The sequence below is a fragment of the Pterocles gutturalis genome, unplaced genomic scaffold (genome assembly GCF_000699245.1).
Source record: "Pterocles gutturalis isolate BGI_N339 unplaced genomic scaffold, ASM69924v1 scaffold15334, whole genome shotgun sequence".
NCBI lineage: Eukaryota > Metazoa > Chordata > Aves > Pterocliformes > Pteroclidae > Pterocles > Pterocles gutturalis.
Genome location: NW_010135977.1, coordinates 103 through 21,347, shown reverse-complemented (window position 1 = coordinate 21,347; position 21,245 = coordinate 103). Strand labels below are relative to the sequence as shown.

The window sequence follows — 21,245 nt, the reverse complement described above, 5'->3', positions numbered from 1 at the left end:
CCTCCCAGCACGGGAACGGGGCCGGTTCCCAGGGGACCCCCCCCGACCTCTTTCCGACTGTAACGAGGATGCCTCGCCCCGAGAAACCGGCCTTTTCCGCCAGTATTGTCAATTAATTACACAACAATACACACTTATTAAATAGACTTGAAACCTCAAGCGGGAGAACCCCAAATTTTGATTTCTCAAAGCGCGACACCGATCTAAATCCGTGCAGACTGAGCTCGCAGCAGTGACCCCGGTGGTTATTCCTATTGCTATTTGCTGTTTAATGCTCCTCAGGGAGCTATCGGCACTACTTGAGCTAAACACACCTACCTTACTCAAAGCATTAAACGAGTAAAACTGTTCAGTTATCCACTAAAGCGGGAATTTGGAACAAAATCTAAAGATACAGGAAAATACTGTCGCCTTGAGTAAAGGCAACACAGAGGCACAGATAATCATTAAGTTTGAGAGATCCACCTTATCACAAGAATGAAAGATTTGTTTGCCATTCCAAAGTTATTATTTCTATTTTTTTTTATCCAATTCAAAAATTCACAGGAAAGAGCAAATTGGTCAAGTAGGTGTCACTGCAATTGCCACTCATACTCCCAGCACGGTCACCAAACTGATCAATACCAGCTTCTGTTATTATTTCATATGATCCTTAAAACATTATCAAACTACTAAGTCCCCAAGTTTGCAGACTGAAAATGTATTTGTACCTAATCTTCATGATTATCTCTCCATTTCCTGAAGCATTCTATCCAAAACCAAGACAAATCAACTCAAATCCCTTCCTTTACCTTAACTACAATCCCCCTTTCTCCAGGGCTCAATGAACGTGGGCTTGTGGAGATCAGACACTATTTTTAGAGTCACTACGTTAGAGCAAAGGGTATCCTTAGACTATTATTTCAAGTCTGAAGCCAAAGGGACTTTTTGTAGGAAGTAACATTTGTTTCTTCTAAAGCACTTTTTTTTTTTTTAGTGGGTCTCACAGCAGTTGATAAAGAAGATAGTTATCTTTATACCCCCAGACACTGGAACAACAAGAGATGCAAGATCCCAACAGCTATGTGAAGTGTTTAAGTTACAATATAAGCAAAGCCTATGGTTTGGCTTCCTTAACAGTTCCGGAGGCTTGATAGGATAAATAGCGGTAAACCTATTTGCATGGTCCCATTTTGCAGCTGTTCAGTAGCAAGGAATGAAGAAGAGTTGCCTGATGCAAAACAACTTATCATCTACACAATATACAAACTCAGCAAAAAGAGCTGGCAAAAAATTCAGGCAATGCAAATGCAGGATGATAACGAGCATGTAATTTGTTAGCTGCATGGCTGGAACTAACAGTCAACTTGACAAATTTAGTTTTGGTGTAACTACTCTCGAATCTAAATGAAGCGGTCTAACCTTGTACTTCTGAAATGAGATGCAGTGGCAGCTTCAACACCAGACAATTCAAACGGCTCCCAAAGGACCACACTGACCGAGCGCCACTTCTTCTGCCACTAGGGAACACACGGCCGTCTCATCCTGACAACACCCTCTGATAACAACCCAACCCCAAAAACCAAACTCCTCCAAACTATTACCTACAGATTGTCTGTGGAGCAGTGTTGGGATCACTTGGTTAAAGACAGGAATTTTGAAAAGGTTAATAAATCCCAACACCACCAACTTTTTGGTGCTTTAACTGCAACTTTTAGCATTCCTTAATCAGAGTATTTTCTCTTCAAAAGGTTTAAAGTTATTTCAAAACCTGTTATTTTCAATAGTAATATCCTAACAGGTTATATCCCAAGAAGTTCTAGCACAGATCATCTAAAATTCAATCCACTGTACACGCACAAGCACTGCAATGTGTCTCATACAGACCGATGGGCATTTGCATGTCTGACCTTATTAATCATTTTTCACCACAGACACTGCATTTTACCGTGACACTGTGCCGTTACACCTGGATGTGTCCCTATCTCCCCAAACATAACCACGGTGGACAGTCTGTGGCATTAGTACTTGAGTGTATTCTTCACACTGCACTCTTATGTAACAGGGAGGTTCTTGAGCTCTTATAAACCTGCTTGGCAGAACATTCTTCCATAAACAAATTAATTTCACCTTAATCAAGTACAGTTTCACAGCTGACCTTATTTAGAAGACTTTCTGTGAATTTTCACTGCAATTCTACTTCTTCAAGAACTACAAAGTCCTGTACTGTGTGCAGAATAACACTCCTCAGCTAGCTCATTTCATTAGGAGAGGCAGGAAGAACTTCTGAAAACCCATAATGAGTTTAAGCTGTTTCAGTGAAATATCATAACTCTCATATATGCCACCCTTGGGAAAGCATATGCAAAGCAGCCTACAAATATCCTCAGTCCTTCAGTAAAGATAAAGAGAAGATGGAAGAGAAAAATATTTGTTTGTGCTCACTTAAAAATTCTATCCTATTACTATTCATTTACAGCAGAGAAGGAAGTTAAAGCTCTGTGCAGTTTTGAGGTTCTTTTACACCAAGCAAATTTGGACTTTGCTTATCTTACCCACGAAGCCTGGAAATCAGCCTGTTTACCTTACAAATTAGAAACCCACAAAAAGCTGAAGAAAACCTTGGGAAAAAATAAATAACCATGGCAACATTTTAAATGCTTTGAGGTAAAGCAGAACAAAATGACATACAAGCCACTCTAATTCTCTTTTGGGGGTAATTAAAAACTGCTGTTTACTTATCACTAAATGGAATTCCCCTAAATTTATAAATTATGATAGAAGGAACCATGTGTACACACCCGCTCTAGTAAATTTACACCAGTTTCAAATGGCAGTGTGTACACAGTAAGTTATATGCAGAAGGAGAGGGACATTTAAGATGTTATTTATCACACGCTTTATTTTGTCTCAGTTGTCAGTAGGGTGTGATGTGCATCTAAGACCGATAATGGACCCTATAATAACATCATCTCCAATACAGAAGGTGAGACACAGAAGCAAACTTATTTTGTAAAGAAAACAGAAACCAGCACAATTTTTTTCCAAGTTATGAATTTTCCCTGCAGTTTCTATGGCATAGGATAGTAAAAACTGATACAACAGATAATATTTAAATGTTAAATGTAGTAACTTGCTCTTAAGACCACACATTTGAAATCTCCTCCTCTACATAATACTTCTCCTATCCACGCAGTCAGTCACTTGCAGCTTAACTTCCAATTTCTTCATACTAACTTTATTTAAAAAGCCTGGTTACTATAAATTCATCTCTTTATCATAATGAAAAAATAAGTTTACAAAACACTAGGCAAGACAAGCTTTCTTAATGTCCTTTGGGTTTCATATTGTTGAAACGGACAAGAAATTAAACAGAATATTGGATTTTAAATATTCCTATAAACTACAAGAATAGTCTACTTGTGCAATTAAAAACTACAAAATGTGACTTTAAGTCTTGACCTGATTTATCGGTACACTCCCTGAATGCTGAATGTTTAATGGTAGTGAAAACTGTCCAACTTCATGTCAAGCTTTCACTTCAAAAATCATCACAGATTAGCCAGATCAGAACTTTCTTTACAGATCACTTCCCTAAAAGGTGCGAGAAGAGAATAAAGTACATTGAAATAGATGGCTCAAAAAATAATCGGAATACCAGTATGCACTTCTAACAAACACTCGTTATTACAGATTTGTGAGCTTTTTTTCCCCAATACAGAGCAAGGTAAACTTTACATTCTAACCTAGATCTGCATAGCGAAGCAACTCGCACACTTCTACAGTCACATCTTAAATTACCTGCCAAGTTACCTGTGTCACACGTGTAGTGACAATCAAGGAACAGCAGGAGCACATTGCTGAACCACGGTTGCAATGCTTCTTGGACTAACTTGGTCCTGGAAACAGTTTGCTTCTTTCTGAGCAGTGTGAAGCTGGGATTACTAATACAAGCCATCCCAGCCTGGCTCACGCTGAACTGGTTTGAGCATGTCCACACTGTGTTTCTGGAACGAAGTCTACAAGGCAGAAACAACTCAGTGGTTCTATACCAGCTCAGGTCCCAGCACCCTGCTTTCTGTGACACCCAAGCCCAAAATTACTCAGAGCTGCTGGTTCTACACCAGCCTCTAAGAGGTACGGCCGCAAGCCTTTGTGCAGGGGCAGCCTGGAGGTAACGCCATTTCGGATGTAACACTCCCTCCAACTAGCGTGCAGCACAGACACCAACATGAACTTCCAGAAGCTTGCCTGCGACTGGTATTGCAAACACTGAACTGAAGCTAACAAACAATCTCACAGCAAACACACATCTAACTGGTTGCTGCAGGAGCAAACAAGACGGCTCTTTGAAGAACCCCCTTGCCACAATATTCTAACACTAACATATTCTACTTTCACTTATAGTTAAACCCTTTCTTATCTAGTTTGAGAGACACAGTGCCCCAAAAATTACATCCTTCTTCCTGCCTCCCGCTCCCCGAATAAAACTGGAATGGTATAAAACCAAGAAAATTTCTTTCATAAAGCTACCTATAAAAGTGTCTTGACATCCAATCTTTGTCCTACAACGCAAAAAACCATAAAAATAACCGATTTCTGCAAAAAATCCTCAGTAGAAAGTGTCTCATTATCTACAGAAATAGAAAAATATTTATGTAATCTGCTATAGTTTTTCATGCTAGTTTGTGTCAAATTTGGTGCTACAACAACTCGTTAACAAGACAGACTTAATATTCATAAATATCCTGTATTTTAACAGTGGATCTTGATGTCAACTGTATCAGCACAGAAGAATTTAGACCAATGAAAAGTAGCATTCGCCATACTTTAATCATCTTTCATAGAATCTTTCAAAATCTGTTTAATACAAATAGTAAAAAAATAGGACTGTAATAAAAGGGAATAAAAGGTACTAATAATAAAAGGGAACAGAGCAGTAACTGATTCTTCAAACATCGATACCTTTAAACTTTTATAGTATATGGTCCTGTTGATCTCCAGAGGAAACAGATTTTGCTCCTTTCCTGAACGTGCCCAATTCACATACCGCAGCCAGTTCCCTTTCTTTGGATCGGTTGCATCAACACACATCCACCCCAAGTTTGGGTAATACACCTGCGAGAGAAAAATGGCACTGAGCAAATGGACAACTGCTGACACTGAGGTGTACATGCTGAAGGTTTTGGGCTCAAAAGCCAAAACACTTAAAACATATTTTGCTTTCTTTTCAGTTTGGCAAGCTTGAAATGATTCTCTAGATTTTGCATTTAGTGAAATGACTGATTTTTAAGATATGAAGGCAATAAAGCTTTATTTTTACTATCTGATGAACTGGGAAAAGTAACTACAGAGATGTTAGAAGCATTTGCTTCATTTGGAATGAGAAGGGAAAACATAATTTAATCTTTTTTTAGGGTATTAAAGAAAATCTTAACCTTTCAGAGATCTTGTGATCACCTTAAAAAATTGACCATGTCAATAAAACTATGTTCCACCATGCTGTGTAAATTCTTTGCTTTCTATTCTTGGAGAAAGATTTCTAACACCTACTCCTGTTTTATATGTCAAGACAGTCTGCAATAAAGCAATGTTACTGACATCTCCAGTATTTTCTGGTGACAGGCAACTCTCCTTCTCTTTCAAGACATAGTTAACTATCTTCCACTTTTCTTACTATAATCCAAGTTAGATGCCTATAAGAACAGCTATCAGTGGATGCTATACATTTTTTTCCAAACCAAAGACCACACCCACTGTTCAGCAACTGCAACTATAATTTTTCCATTACTCTGTCTCAGAACACAGGCATACTAACAGATACACAACGTCTCAGAAGCATGGAACAGCTCACAGATGTTTAGAAAAACAAAAAAAAGGAAAAATATGTGCAATTTAGTGTTAGCCTTTTTTTTTTTTTTTCCCCCCCCCCTTTTGGTCAAGTCTATAAATATCAGCTTCTGCCTGGAAAAGCTCTTTTCAAAACCCAGCCTCATCACCTCCTGCAACATTCACTCAGCACCACTACAGATAAAACTCATCTTATTCAGAATGATAATTTTTCTTCAGATTAACTTCACTAAAGAAACAAATTAGATTCTTGTGGAAAAGATCGTTCTCCCAGTTGAAGGTCCATATACCTAACTACTCCCCCCACACCACCATCCTTTTACAAACCATATTTTCTAACAGTTAAAATTCTGGAGTGGTTTCAGATATCAGCATATGGCACCCACTGTTGCAGTCTCATTTTAGCTGCTTTTTTTAAATTCCAAAATCAGCATTAAAGGAACATATGATTACTCTGAAATCTAGGAAGGGTTCCTGTTATCGCCTGCACTGCAAACTACGAAACTTAAGAACAGCTTGTTTGTGACTATCATTTCTCAACACAAATTTAAAAAAAATATTAAGACATATCCACAGAGAACATTCAAAATCCAGCACAGAAAAAAAACAATTGCAAGGTCAATAATTTACTTGACTGATTCAATCTAAGTGTTCTTGTACCAGATGAGCACTGGAGATAACTTATGCAGTGAAGCTTGGGATAATATTAGCTCAATGCAAGAAATGTTATACTTGAACACTTTATTACCTTCCTGAAGGGGAACTTTCATTTATGAGAAATTGTTCTAGATCAATTCCGCAGTCCAACTTTTGCAGGCCAGAAGGATGACTACTATCAGTAACTTTAGCCTAAATATCTGTAAACTAGCAAGTTCTGTTTCAGAACATGCTATGCCACAGTTCTTCCATCTCTCTCCTTGACCATTTACTTTGCCATGTGCTCTATGTGTTTTGAGAAAGGCTGAAGTTGTCTTTGGAAGTAGTTACGATCTGCCTTAAAGACACTGTAGTCAGGATTCAACTCCAGATTAAACACCTACATTAGGAAATCTACATAATATCCAAGGTCTTATGACTATCAGCGGAGCTTAAAGAGCTATTCAGCTGTCCAGACAGTATTTGCTTTAAGGCAAGCCCAAACACAAGCAGCACAAGAAATACTGCAACAGTTGAGAACTTTTATAAAAACTCCAAAAGCAAAACCAATTCTCATAACAAAGCTGGTTTTCAAAGAGCTAAATGAGGAGTGCTGCAGCTTCCTTAAAAGATTCCATATCCTTCTAATTTCCCTAACTTCATAAGCAGTCGACAGTTCTCAGTTGCAGAAGGGATATCACTCCAGGTTCCAGCCAACAAGGCAAAGCTTTATCTGCAACAGACTCTTAAGAGGAGGTATCATACACAGATGTAAGAAAATTAATACAGCAATTTCAAACATTGCCAACAGTTTCAAGCTTTGTAATTCAGAATGGTTGCTCAACCCAAGTGTCTATAAATAAGTGTTTATAATGGCAGACAAAGGTAGATGGCAATTATTTCACATCACGTCTATTTCTAAAATCTCGGGAAAAATTAAAGACTAAACACAAAATATGGACCTAGTGACAAATACCTTTTCCCATTTACAAGCTGTTTCTTACCTCCCACATGTACACATTGCTTTTAACTTGAGATCTTTTTTTCTTGTCACCAACAAATGGTCCAAACTTCTTGCCTTTTAAAATTGATTTCGTTGCCCAGACACCTGAAGAGACATATATCAGCTGTTAAAACCAATCTAACTCATCTCAAGCAAATCTTCTACTCTCAATTTGTATTTCTTATGATTTTTAGATGTGTCTGTCTCAGACTGGGGAGTATTCTACAACATTAAGATCACAATAAGGAAACTGAAGTTTACTAAAATGAATTTAAACAATCCTCTCCCCAAAACTCACTTCAGCCATGAAAGGTTTAAGCATTTACCTCTTTTCATGCTTTGCTCATGGGCTACTGTAGCTCTGAAGAAAAAAAAAAAAAGAAGGACCTACATTTTTCTTGTCCTTTCAGGTTGTATTCAATATACCATAAGAGCATTACAGGTTTTATAATGTAAAGTCCCAGATTTCATCTATTTTGCTGAGTAAACATGTTATTAAAACAAAAAATCCTATTTGCCTTCTCTGAAACAATGCCAGGCAAATAAAGCCCTTTCAAAAGTTGTGAAACTAATAGTATATTTTGAAGGAAAAAAACATTTAGGATTGGTTAAAATATGTGTATCTGCCCACAAATTTACTGTTTAACCAAACCGAAAATGGACAGCTGCATTTCACATTTTATAGCATCAAAACTAAGAACAGATTGACAAATAATTGGTAATTAAACGTAACATTCTCATTCAGATCATGGTAGATCAGGTTCATACCAGAAAAGATTAACCTTGCTCCAAGGAGCTTACAACTTGTTACTAACAGTAATGCATCTATCGTCAGGCTTATTCCTCAAACTACCAGCTTTCAACATCAAGTATCCAGTCTGCAATTCTGACTTCCAAAGTTCTCCCACATTAAACTCTGTTAAAAAAGAAGACAAGCATTTTGCATATATTACAGAAACACTTTGCTCCATAGAGCAGCTTTCAAGTCTGCACTGAATCTGTCCTCATAAACTAAACTTTCCATATTGATTGGACAGTGAGACGCAGCATTCTATAGAGACACAATAGTAAGGTAGTTGCAAAACACAAAATTGGTAAAAGTGAAAGTCCTATAAGTGAAAACCCAGTGAAGTAACACATCAGTATTTTCATAACCTAACCTATGCGCGTGTTGGTTCACCTCTGACCCCAATTCTGATGGTCTAGAAACATCATCTTGGGATGTTGAAGAAACTTAGTCAACAGAAATTATTTCAGGTAAATGCACCAGACATCAACTCTATCCAGCACAGGAGGGCACCAAACTTTCACAATAACTGTAATTTATGTGAGCTGGTGTAAAAATCTTCATTCTCTTTTCACAGTTGTAGCACTCACCAAGCCGTGTCTTGTCAACAGCAGATGGGAAGAGCCTCACGTCCTCGGGAAGTCCCCTAAGCACGTGCTCAGGTACATCATCTAAGGTCTCCACAGCAACAGGAGATTCAGTTGTGTTCTACAAGTCAAAAAGCCAAAAGGACCACAACCATTAACAGATAAAAACAACACAGCACAACAGATCATCAACCCATGCAAGCCACAAAAATTCCTGACTTGAAATTAAAGTAAAATTTACAAAGTGCCATTTCTACAAGGGTCCCCTCCATCAACACGCTAATGTAGGAGAATCTTTTTATCAGGACATGCAAGTTTTCACTACTATTTTCATCACACTTGTTTATGCTCTAATGCAGTGTCCTAAGACCACATTAGAGAGAGACGTAAAACACCAGGAACTAAAGTTACTGTAAATATTCTTTTGCCTTAGTTAATGAATACATTTTTATTACAAGCAGTACACAGTGAGCAAACCTAACTGGAAGGGTTTTCGTGTATTCATTCTTTTTCCTTGACCTCTCCTTAAAAACAAATTAAAATTCTCCCTTGAGTTACCTGCAGAGTAGAGCTAAAGGTGTTTTACTTTTCCTATCCGAACATGACATACCTGACATCACTACTATATTATATCTAAAGATAAATGAACAGAAAAGTACTGTCGTTCTATACCTTGGAAAATACCTGTTTTTCAGAAGACAGTTTTCATATGAGTTCATGCTTAGTGTTAAGTCTTTGAAACTGATCAAACTAAAACCCATCTACGGAATAGTTTTCAGTTGCATTATTTTTACTGATCAGTTACGCCATGAGAAGATACATTTAACAAGTAATTAGGTCAGCAATAGTCTTATTACATGCTATATTATGTTGAAACAACATTCCTTTGTGTCATTTCTGATTAAAGTTCTTCCAAATTTCAGAGAAGATACATGGTAAGTTGATCAACCTGCCTAGTCTTTTATGCTGAGACTTTCTTCAAAAAAGTATCACATCAGTGTTCACACAAACAGTCCTTAGTTTTAGTATCTGAGTTATCACTTCAGAAATCTCCAGTTCCTTAAACATTCTACTGAAGCATTAAAATTACTCTGATTACACAACATATTCATAAACAATGTGTTTAATTCTATTTTTAAACTAGACAACTCAATTTTTTCAAAAAAACATAGCATGAAAACATGCTAGCTATTACGTAACCTGTCTGGAAAGTCTAACTCAATTTAAAAAGTAAAGGAGGTAGATTAATTTTCCCTTTAAATTACAGACAGCTACAACAGACCTCATCTGACATTCAGATCTAATCTTTTCTGAAAACAAGCCATGAAAGTTTTCATTATTTTGTGTTTCCCCTGTATGCTAAATCATAAATAAGATCTCTTCTGCTAGCAAATGTGCCTGACTGCTTCTGAAAAACTACTATATTTAAGAGTAACATGATGCTTCTAGTAGAAATTTTTGTTATTTTTTGAATAACAAATAGTCAGAAGATGAGAGAAGTTAGAAGTGTTTCAGGACATAAATATAATTTGTCCAAATTATACTGCTGAAACACATTACTGGCAATTAAAATAACGAGAGGCAGGTGAACTGGGTCTACTGAGTCTATTGTTGTCTTTCTACAGCTCTACTCGCAGCGTACAAACACAGCATTTCCCTCCAAAGATCCACATTAAAGTATCTGCATGTCAAGTTTACTGCTCTGCAAGAACCAGAATAAGCTAACAACAGCTTTTAGAGAGGTTAAAGGGTTTTAAATAATGCCATAAAAGTTATTATTTCAGTATCCTAAATGTTAATCATGGTTCCTAAATAAATCAACAGCTCAGAATCCTTAGCCAGCAGGTTAATACAAAAGGTTTTAAAGTATTTTTATATTAAAGTCTGAAAGGAAATAGAGAGCTAATATATGATTTATGCATGTCTAGTAAGGGATTAGCTCCATTTTAACGAGCCCACAAGGTTCAATAGTCTGCTTATAATATTATTCATACTATTATCTGCGTAACACGACAGTAACTGCTGCTACTCACACTTGTCATTAAACAACTAGCTCTTTATTACCAATTATAATGAACAAAACACTAGTCCTGACAAAAATTACCAGAATTTCAAAGTTACAAGCATGCACAGTTTCTCATAAAATCTGTCCACATTATGAAAGAATTGTGCTCGGTGAGAACTAGGCATATGTTGAGCCATGTGCAACAGCCCTAAAAAAAGTACCTGCCCTCTGCCAGCGAACTTTGATCATTCTGGTCAGGAGCAAATACCGGTGGTGATAGCAATAACTACTCTAACATGCAGGACGTTATACCTGAGCTCTGAACAAGCTTTAGGAGGTGTTAAACTGAGAAATAACAACTTGGGCAACACTACAGTTGTCCAACTAAACCCCAACTTTCTGGAAATTATTCTTGCTTTTACATATCACCATCAAGCAGAGATACAATAGTAGTTTTCATAGTTTCTGAGTAATACTCAAGAACATTTTTCATTGAGCACTTACAAAACATGTTATGCTGAAAGTTTACTGGAAATATATATAGAATATGCTATCAAATTTAAGGTTTTTATCTCTAAAGCAGAACAGAGAAAGTTTCTCAACCTTTTCTACTTAGCACCCACTCCTTGTGAGGGTGCTGAGCGTGGCACTTACTCTACATTTACAAATGGGACTTGCTGAGGTAAGTTACAAGAACATGTCTTCTGCCAGCTTTAACAGCAACAACTAAAATGACAAAACTGGAGTCACAGCAAGGTTATTCTAACGCTGCCTTGGTAACCCCTAACAGCTGCACAGACACCTCCTAGAGAGCTATTTGTAGGGGAGAAAGACCCCCAGATTGGAAACCATGGAAGGAACAGAATGTCAGAAATCCCTTCCCATGCAAGAGAGTGAAGAGACTGGGGGCTGTGCTGGGGGGGAATACTTATTCTTTAGTTTTAACAGCTGAAGTCTACTGAAAGCAGAGCAAAGTTTTATTTTTCTCTTCCAACAATCCAAAAGGAAAAATAGTGATGAAAGAAGTCTGATTTTCAGACATCTGTTAGCCTTGAACTGATACAAAAGAAGCCATGTCTCATCAGATGAAAAAGAAACATGCTCTTCTCAGCATATCAAACAAAGAAACCTAAGTATCTTTCCAGTACCCCATGATTTCATTAGGGGAGAACCAAGCCTATTATTCAGTGGTCTCTAACAAATTATATATAGGCACAGATGAGAGGGACTACGGAGAGTGAGCAAGACAGCTATCAGAACCATGCACTTCAAGTTTCAAGCTACCAAAAGTGGGGTGGTTTTTTGGTTGGGTTTCATATTGGGGTTCGGTTTGTCTGGGGGGTATCGGTTTTGTTTTGGGGTTTTTTACAACCATAGCTAGACGAGCAGTTAAAAATCTCAAGCCTGCAAATAAATTTTAATGTACAAAACTTTAAAAATCAGATTCAACTGATTCAGAATGGTGCTGTGTCATACCCTCTGATGTGTCTGGTGTATTCCTTTATAGTCACACTTTCTTTCAGCCATAAACATCCCCAAACTGTTCTATCATTTAAGAAGTTTATTTGCATGGAGAAATATACAATCAGAACTTTATTTTGCATCTACCTACATAAATCAAAGATTAGTAGCTACATTCAGAGAACACAGCGCTCAGACTCATTTGACACCTGTCATATTAATGGATGTCACAAGTACCAGAAAACTGGATATGGCCTAATACATAACAATACATTTCACACCTCAAACGAATGGTAATAAGCAACCAAACACTATACAGTAAAATAAACAACAATTTAGTTCAGTCAAATCAGTGCAATCTCATTTTATTTGCAATTTAAATATAGCTACTTAAAACATTTTCCAGATCACAACTTGTCCCCAAGGAACGTCTGTCTGTCTACCAAATGAAGAAATATTGTATTTCAATCGCTTTTCCACCAACACTTAACAATCACATTTAAATTGATTTTTCTCTTTTAAAAAATTTACCTCTGTAAGGATAGTGTACTGGTGCATGTCCTAAGCCAACTTTTGCATTTAACTGAAGTCTAATACAATATTTTTCACTCACTCCAAGACTGCTTCTAAGTACAAAAGCACTTGAAGCTTAATTTCATTTTTAAGCTTCTTACTCGGAAGTTCATCAGAAATATTACGTTGCTAGCATTCAAATTTCAAGGGTTAAGTGACAAGAACAATGAAAAAAAAGATCGTTGGAGGGCTGATGGGCTACCTTAACTGAAACTATTTTTTTCCCATTTGCTTCAAATTCAGAGTCCTACCACTTTGACAGTACCTTTCAACACATCAATTAGGGAATTTTTCACACCGCTTTCAATATAAATGTACCTATGGACCAACCACAAATTAGACTATAATGTTACAGGCAGTATTTAAGCAGAACAGAAACAGTACCTGCAAGAAGATGTTTACAGATGATTAGAGATAAGGGCAAAAAGGAAGAAAGTCATCCTGAAGGACGTGATGAATGACAAACATTCAGTTAGTCTCATGTTTTGGTGGAAGTAGGATTAAGATAAATGAAAAGATAAATGAAAGGATGCCATTGAAGAGAGAGGGTCACGGCGAGAAGTTAGAAGAGGTAGTAGTGAAAAGGAGATGAAATGAGGAAGGAAGATTGCTGAGGCAAACAGCCACCTAGCACAAGAAAGGTAAATCAGAAGCAGAAAGGTCTCTGCTTGTCCAAGAACCTTATCTGGCTACCCCTCTTTGCAACTACTTCACTGTGTGTGCTTGAAAATTAAAGATGTATCAGAAATACTTGAAATAATAATTAAAAAAATCAGAGTGAATGGGGGATGGATTTTTAGTACAAGTGCAGCTGTAATTTGTTTATGTACGCCTTCACTATTTTTTAAACAACTGCCTATGCAGCTTTTCAGGCAGCACACAACCTTCTTCCTGCTCTCTCTGAATGCAGTCTGAGAAGCAGGAAATGCTACCAATCAAAACACAGAATTTGCTTGGGTTTTTTTTTAAATAAATGATTCAGCATACTCTGATGAAGTATTTCCCATATTAAAGGAAGATCTTCTTAAACAGATAGAGAATGCATACTGTCTATCCTGAGACAGCAATCTTCCAAGAAACCCAAAAAGAATAATTCTAAAAACAGCTGTTTTTTTTTCTTTACTACAAGAAGGTCATATCAAACTATTTATGAAAAGCTTTTTCTTCATTACTTCAAGATTTCAGTGGGATAAACAACAAAACTAGCAGTCTTTTTATATAAGCCAAATTAACCTCAATTACTTTCAGGGTCACTGAAGTCACACCAAAAGCAGAGATAAGCAGAATTAAAGAAATGTGAGAACAGAACACTTGAAAGATGTTTGGCATCAGGCAAAAACATTTCTTATACAGACCTGGCACTACAACTTGTCAACAGTGAATGAAATGACAAGGGCACTGCAAGAAAAAACACCACAGGGTTGATGCTTAATATGAATGGTAATTGAACACTAAAATATGAGTTCTGTATACTTGGGAAACTAAATGTGAAAGCCAGAAACACTAAGAAGGACTCTAAGCTATTGTAACTACTCCCAGAGGCAGGGTCATCTCATTATTTAATTGTAAGATGACATACATCACAGCACTGCATAAGCAATATTAGCAGTCGCAATAGGAAAGATGAAGACTTTGCTTTCATACAGCACAGAAATCTTAACTCTAGAAACTGATGGGGGGGAGCAGATGGGACACGATGACAGACAGGACACAAGGGGACATGGACACACAAATGGGAAGGAAACAGTAAATGATAATAACTACAGATTAGGATCTACAGCTTTCAGAATTATAGCAGAATCCAAAGCTTATCAGAACGACTAATAAAGCAGGATTATTACTCAAGCAGACAGAGCAATAGGCTCTGCTTCATGCAACTGAGTGCATTCAAAACAAACCTTACAGGTGAAAAAACTTCAAGTCTCAGTAGAAATAAATTGTGAAGCAACAGTTAACCTATCAAACTAGACTACTAACGCTTCAAAGTGTGCTAACGCAAATGTTATTTGTATTATATATAATGTTAATTTATATTTGTGTATAGTGTGAAACTTCCTGATCAATTTCTGCGACAGATTGTTCACTGCACATTTGAAATTGTAAAGCAGTTTAAAAAAAAGGAAGCCTGCAACTTTCAAACCACTTTTATAAGGAGCTGAATTATTACCAAGAGCCTCAGGATGGAACAGATTTTCCTGGAGAGGTGCTCTTCTAAGAGGTGCCAGCAGTAATCACTTACGTGCTGCTAAAGGGAATTCACACACAAAAAACTTAAATCCATGAAACAAAATAAACCTCACAAGCATACCTGTTGTAGAAAGAAGGATTATGAAATTTAATGGCACTGAAGATTTTAAAGAACATTTCTCTTTTTGGTGGATTATTTACTTTTCTTATTAATTATTAACTCTTCTAACATCTAAGTATTTTGACAAAGTCTTACACTTACACTCACCTGATTCATTTTGAATTCCTGTTGTGCTCTGAAAAGATACACACAACAAAGAAACTCCTTTGATTACATGAGCCCTAAAAAGAAAAACAGACAATTGTAACATGTACTTACCTACAAATTTACATTGAATTGAAAGTACACACACACCTGTAGTTTCTCTTCCTAAAGTGTTTGTCACAAATCACCATATTGCTTTATAAAAAAATCTGCTCTAAGCTATAGTTTTGTTATTACAGCTCAAATGTATATGAATAATCTCAAGCCAGATATCTATCATTAATCTTTCTCGCAGTTCTAAATGATGATGCAACAGAAATGTGCTCAAGTAGGATTGTTTCCCCTGTTTTTAAAAACAAGTTAGCTCGTTCAAGATTGAGTACTTTTAAGAACTTAACTTTAGAATTTAACATCAAAGCATTACGAAAGACCTTAAGTGGTTTTCAAATTAACAAAATGCATGCATTTGAGGCTCCACTCTCCCATACTAGAAACAGGAAATTCTTCCTTAAAACTGGGCTTTTATGAAGTTATTTCATCACACTAACGCCTTTGGCATTCTTGTTTAACAGAAGCTCAAGATTTCAAAGGTTTCCAACAAAAATTCCTAATTCAAGTAGGCAACAAATTCGGAAACTCATGGCTTAAGACAAAACTAATCAGAACGATGCCATATCTAAGTCTAGTACATCAACTTATCTCCCTTTTTTTTTTTTGTAAATACGCACAAAAAAGTATTACTGCAAGTTAAGCTGAAAAGATTATCCTTCCTGGCCTCATGAACTTATCTCCCTTTTTTTTTTTGTAAATAGGCACAAAAAAGTATTACTGCAAATTAAGCTGAAAAGACTATCCTTCCTGGCCTCATACAGAACTTTCCATAAATTAACACCTTTTTGGGAGGTAAACTAGTACCTAATCACTTAAAGTACTTTATTCAAGGACTGCTATTTCTTCCCTGTCCTCAGTTTTCTTATTACAATGATTAACTGATTTTTTCTAAGTACTTTGTAGAAATACTAACATCTCATTTAAAATACATTCAAGCAAAATATGCTCCAAATAAATACTCCAAATATATTTAATATAATCCTTCGCATCTTTGCATTGTAAGAATTCTAATTCCGCATAACAGTGAAAATATGGCCAAGCATCATACAAACATTGCATTGCATAAGAAATTCATAAGAAAAGGAAAAATGTCCTCGAAAATGGTATTTCTGGTGTATACAGCTCTTCCAGAATTAACTCCTTTTGTCCTGATATTTCCACACTACATGAGCATTTGGACAAAGAGCTGAAACATCTATATTTCAGTTCCAGTTTTGTAACTGGTTCTGCAGGATTTACAGTTTGCCAGCAAAGACCAGTTACGGGATAAGGAGCTCCCTCTGCAAAGCTTTTAAACATCTGAAGAAAAGCATTCCTTCTGGAACGTACTATGACAACTCTCTAACGTATTCAATACATAGGAATGATACATCCCAAGCATTTGATTTTCTTTTCTTTTTTTTTTTCTTTTAACATTGACAGAGAAAACAGCCAACACCAAGACACTACTGAACAAATAGGGAATGCTCCACAGGTTTCATTACTAGTTACAATCACTCCTGAGATTGTTAAATCCTGCCATGACAATAATGTCCCTTCATCTCTAGGTTTCCCATGCATCTTCCACGTACCCTTTACCTCCCTCAACCTTGATATCTTAAATCATTTTCCCTGCTGACAAATATGATTTCTACTTCAGACATTTTTACACAAATGCTTCAGGCAAATGGTTTCTGGAATTTGATCCATAGACTGCCTATCATCTGCTGAAAGTCTCCTTAGCACATGGAAATGCTGATTAAAGAAAAAGCAAAAATTGGAGTCACTGCACTTGAGATGAGCCCTGAAAAACAGAGAAACATCCAGGGCTCTTTTAGTCATTGTTCATTGGGACAATACCCACACAATGTCAATTTATAAATTAAATAGTTTGGATAGCAAGAGAGGCATCAAAACATTTCCTATCGGGGAAAACAACTTATTTTTAGTAATAAATGTCTTGTTTTCTACACTTGGCGACAAAATAAGAAATGATTACTGACATAAAGACAGCAAAAGCAAGAACCTTTTATTTAACCCAGAACTCTTGATAGGTAAGGACAATAAGGATTTAAAGCACTGTCTTACAGAAGCCAACATTCAACATTGTCACTACTCAGCCACTAAATGGAAAGAATTTGAGAGACAACAAGGAAATATCAATTAAATGATGGGTCAAAGGGGTCAGTGCTAAAGGAAAGTCCTGTCAAGCTGAAAATTTCCTCTAAGCTGAGCTTTCTTATTCGAGTTGTTAAATGAATCAGTCAAAAAATTTGAAAGGCAGTCAAAACTTTTTTTTAAACTTTGTTTCCTTTGAGCAGTAGAAATATACTTTTCTTGTATTTCATATACTAATTCAAAATTATTTGCTTAGAATTAATATAATAATAAATAATCCTGGTATTTTTACAAATTTTATAAATGCTTTATTCAGCTTTTATAGAACTGGTTGCATTCAAACCTCCCAATGGTATTTCTTAGGAGAAGGTGACAAATCTTAACAAACTGATGTATTTAAATGTCCACACAACACAGCCTAGGTAGGTTCCTGACAGATTGCATTTATTTAGATAAGAACAGACGAGGCATTCCTACTTAAGGAAACTCTGTGTTAAGTCTAAAAAAAAACTTGAAACAAAAAATATTTTGGCCTCATTTCTGAATTCTACACTTAAGAATTTTAAATATTCCCTTACAAACAATATAACTTGCTGGGAATAAAGTCTGCAAACAAGAGCAAGCAATTTCATACAAATCCAACATTACAGATCCTTTTCAAATTAAATCAGATAGTACTTCTAGTAAGCATACATAGGTTTCACTAAATAGTCTATCTTCTGATTTTATAAGCCATGTTTATCATTTCTGTATGTGGGTTGTTTAAAAAAAAAATTTCCCAGAATCAAAAAGCACTTTGAAAGAGAATGTTGCTTCCAATTCAGTGAAAGGGAAAACCAGACATCAGAGTATCCATCCTATTTTGGCAGGTGAAATTGGGACATGCATTACGTCACTGCTCTGGTAAAAACATGTTCATTACAGAACCAGGAACAAAACTTGAAAGTCTGAACAGTCTGCTTTCCTAAGGACCAGGGGTTCAGGCTGGGATACTGCAGGGCTCTTTGTGGTTTTAGTTTGTAGTTGTAGCACTTTTTTTTTTTTAACATCAGGACACTTACATTTTTTCAGTTCAATACTGAAATACTCTAATCCACAAATTTTCAATGTACTAGGTAAAACAAAACTTGCAAAAAAAACCCCCATTAAGTTCACGTTAACCCTGGAAGATTAAAATATGTTTTTGATAGAAACAAGCAGCACTACTATGGGTACTTAATTGCAAAGACATTTTCAGTTACTCAAGACTGCCAGAATAAGAACAGAGAAAAAAAATGGGCAAACCATTATTTTCTGAACACTAAAATCTATTGCCCATTGTCCATTAAGAAAAAAGCTTTGCTTACTGCCACATAACCAAATAAACTGTTCTACCTTAGAAAGGTTTATTCACATAACCAAGAAAATAAGCCAAGAAATCACCAACACAAAAAATAAACCCCGACTTTAATAATTAAACAGCAACTCATCAAGAGAAGTAAACAGAAAATAACAAGTCTCCAACAACCGCAAATGTACCAAAATACCATTCCAACCTTCAGAAGCAAGCACACTCTTAATTCTACTTGCAAAGACAGTAAATTCAAATGAAAATTTTCTCAGACAAGTACATTGCTGATTTACCACTATGTGAAGAAGTCCATTTCTGTCATTTATTTTCACAATACAGGACTCATGCTCCCACTTTTGTCTACAGGCATGTTTTATACACAGGCAGAGAAGAAATTTTTCAGTTGAGAAGACAATCAGAGAAAAAACACACTGGTAGTAGAAATTATTTCATTGAGAGGAGGCACTAAGTATCAGGATCATACCTTCCCTTTCACATGCTAACAATTCAACAGCAAATACATGGCAGCACTTTAAAAAGGTACACCAATGCAGATATTCAACACACAAGCTTATAGACCCCAGCTGGTTTATAAAAACACACAAGTAGCAGTCTCCAGTCTCCACCAGTAAGCAAATGACTCGTGATGACCAAGGTACTATTGCTATAAGCCATAGATATTTTTTTTCTAGTCGAGATCCTCATTCAGAGGTCTTGCAGGCACACTGCAAATAAATTATCAACTGGATACCAGGGATACAGAAATAACATTACCACACTGATTCTCTCCTAAATCTCTCTGAACTTCTGTTTTCAACAGACAGCCACCTAGTAAGCAACAATACTCAGATCTCCTTTTTATATACTATTACTTCTTTACCCCTAAGGATCAAGGCTTTTACGTTAAACAGTGAAATGGGGACATCACTGCACTGAAGGTTGGACTTCAAGAGCCATTTTAGTTTTTACAGAAAAATAGTAGTTCACTTTGACTTTCTGCTCTACTTCCCTTCCATTTTCAAGCAAATATTAATGCAGAAAAATGATGGGTTATACAGATGTACATAAGTACTTCAACATCCTTCCCCCACCTTCCAGGCTACTCTGGAAGGCAGCTGTTCTTTGGATCCCCATAACTATACTAAACAGACATCAATTCAGGAATCTCCAAACACCATACTCATCATGGATAAAATATCTTGGGTAGAAATGCCAAAGTGATGATTTGCCTTTAATTTAACATAACTGCAAGTGAAACGTGGCCTCATTTTTATGGTCTATGCCATAGGCAGTCAGGCTGTTGAGACACTCCCACCCCAGCAAATTGTGGTAGTTATATGCTTAAAAACCAACAGTTACTACTACATGGTTCTCGTTGCTGTCTCTACAAGTCCAATAGTTCTTTTGTTTATTAAAAGTCACTCCCCCCACACGTATCAATGATGTAGTTCACTGTCTGAGGAGTGCCAATGCTATCACTGATTCATCATCACACATTTCAACAGCTGGAAGAGCTCGAGGCCTCTGTCTGTACCAAGGAAAGCGTACCCGAATTCTCAACATGCACATCGCTTTTATTAAAACGTGCCAAGTGTCAAAAGACACCAACGTAATAATTACACACCGCACTGCAGTACATTTCCAGCTCTCCTAATCTCCTTAGTACGCGTGAACAAACGGAAAAAAACTTTGCATCCAAATAACATGTTTGAAGTCAAGAGCATAGACTGGGAGCAGCACGCTGGAGCGGCATCAGAAATGCACACAGTCCTGCTGCTTTCAAGAGCTGGCCACTGTTGATTACTCAAACGGAAAATAAGAAAAATATGTCTCTTGCCACTGAACTATCAGAGAGCAGGTGCAACCACATCACCTTCCCTTCCTTCTTCAACAGTTGAAAACAATTTAAAGGTTTTTTTACTATTTCAAAATGGAAATTTTGCAGCTTCATTACAATTTGAAAACAGAAAACTAGAAACTTTACTGAATACTTCAGCTACCCGCTCACGAGCCAGTTACCAGGAACGCTCCTCATGCTGCTCCGGCTCCAAATATAAAATAGACTTGAAGATACTACTCTTGATCTGTCCTAAATGTCTTACACACAAATTCTCTCCCTCACCCCATTCTTCACCACTGCACCATCACAAAGAAATCTCTGATTTATGTGACCTGTCTCAGGAATGACACTTCCAGAGAGGAAACCAATTCTGAAATGAATTTCTCCAAGCCCACTCTCACCCAGCTTGGCAAACCCTTGATCTGCAGCAAGCTTCAGGGCGCATGAACTGACAAAACTTCTGAAGACTGCGTATTATAAACTATTTGGAAGACAACAGTTGTCTCACAACGTGAGGCTGGCACCGGTTACAGA

The 21,245-nt window shown here is 36.7% G+C and overlaps 1 protein-coding gene across 1 annotated transcript; it reads right to left on the bottom strand.

Annotated features, from left to right (window-relative positions):
- Positions 1 to 4,944: 4,944 nt before the first annotated feature.
- On the bottom strand, positions 4,945 to 15,345 carry LOC104460522 (PR domain zinc finger protein 2-like; the record flags this gene model as incomplete). Its single annotated transcript, XM_010082129.1, has 4 exons — positions 15,337 to 15,345; positions 8,846 to 8,963; positions 7,470 to 7,573; positions 4,945 to 5,097 (listed from the first exon to the last, which is right to left on the bottom strand). Coding segments are annotated over exons 1-4 (384 nt in total), but the record flags the coding sequence as incomplete, so codon positions are not given.
- Positions 15,346 to 21,245: the final 5,900 nt, after the last annotated feature.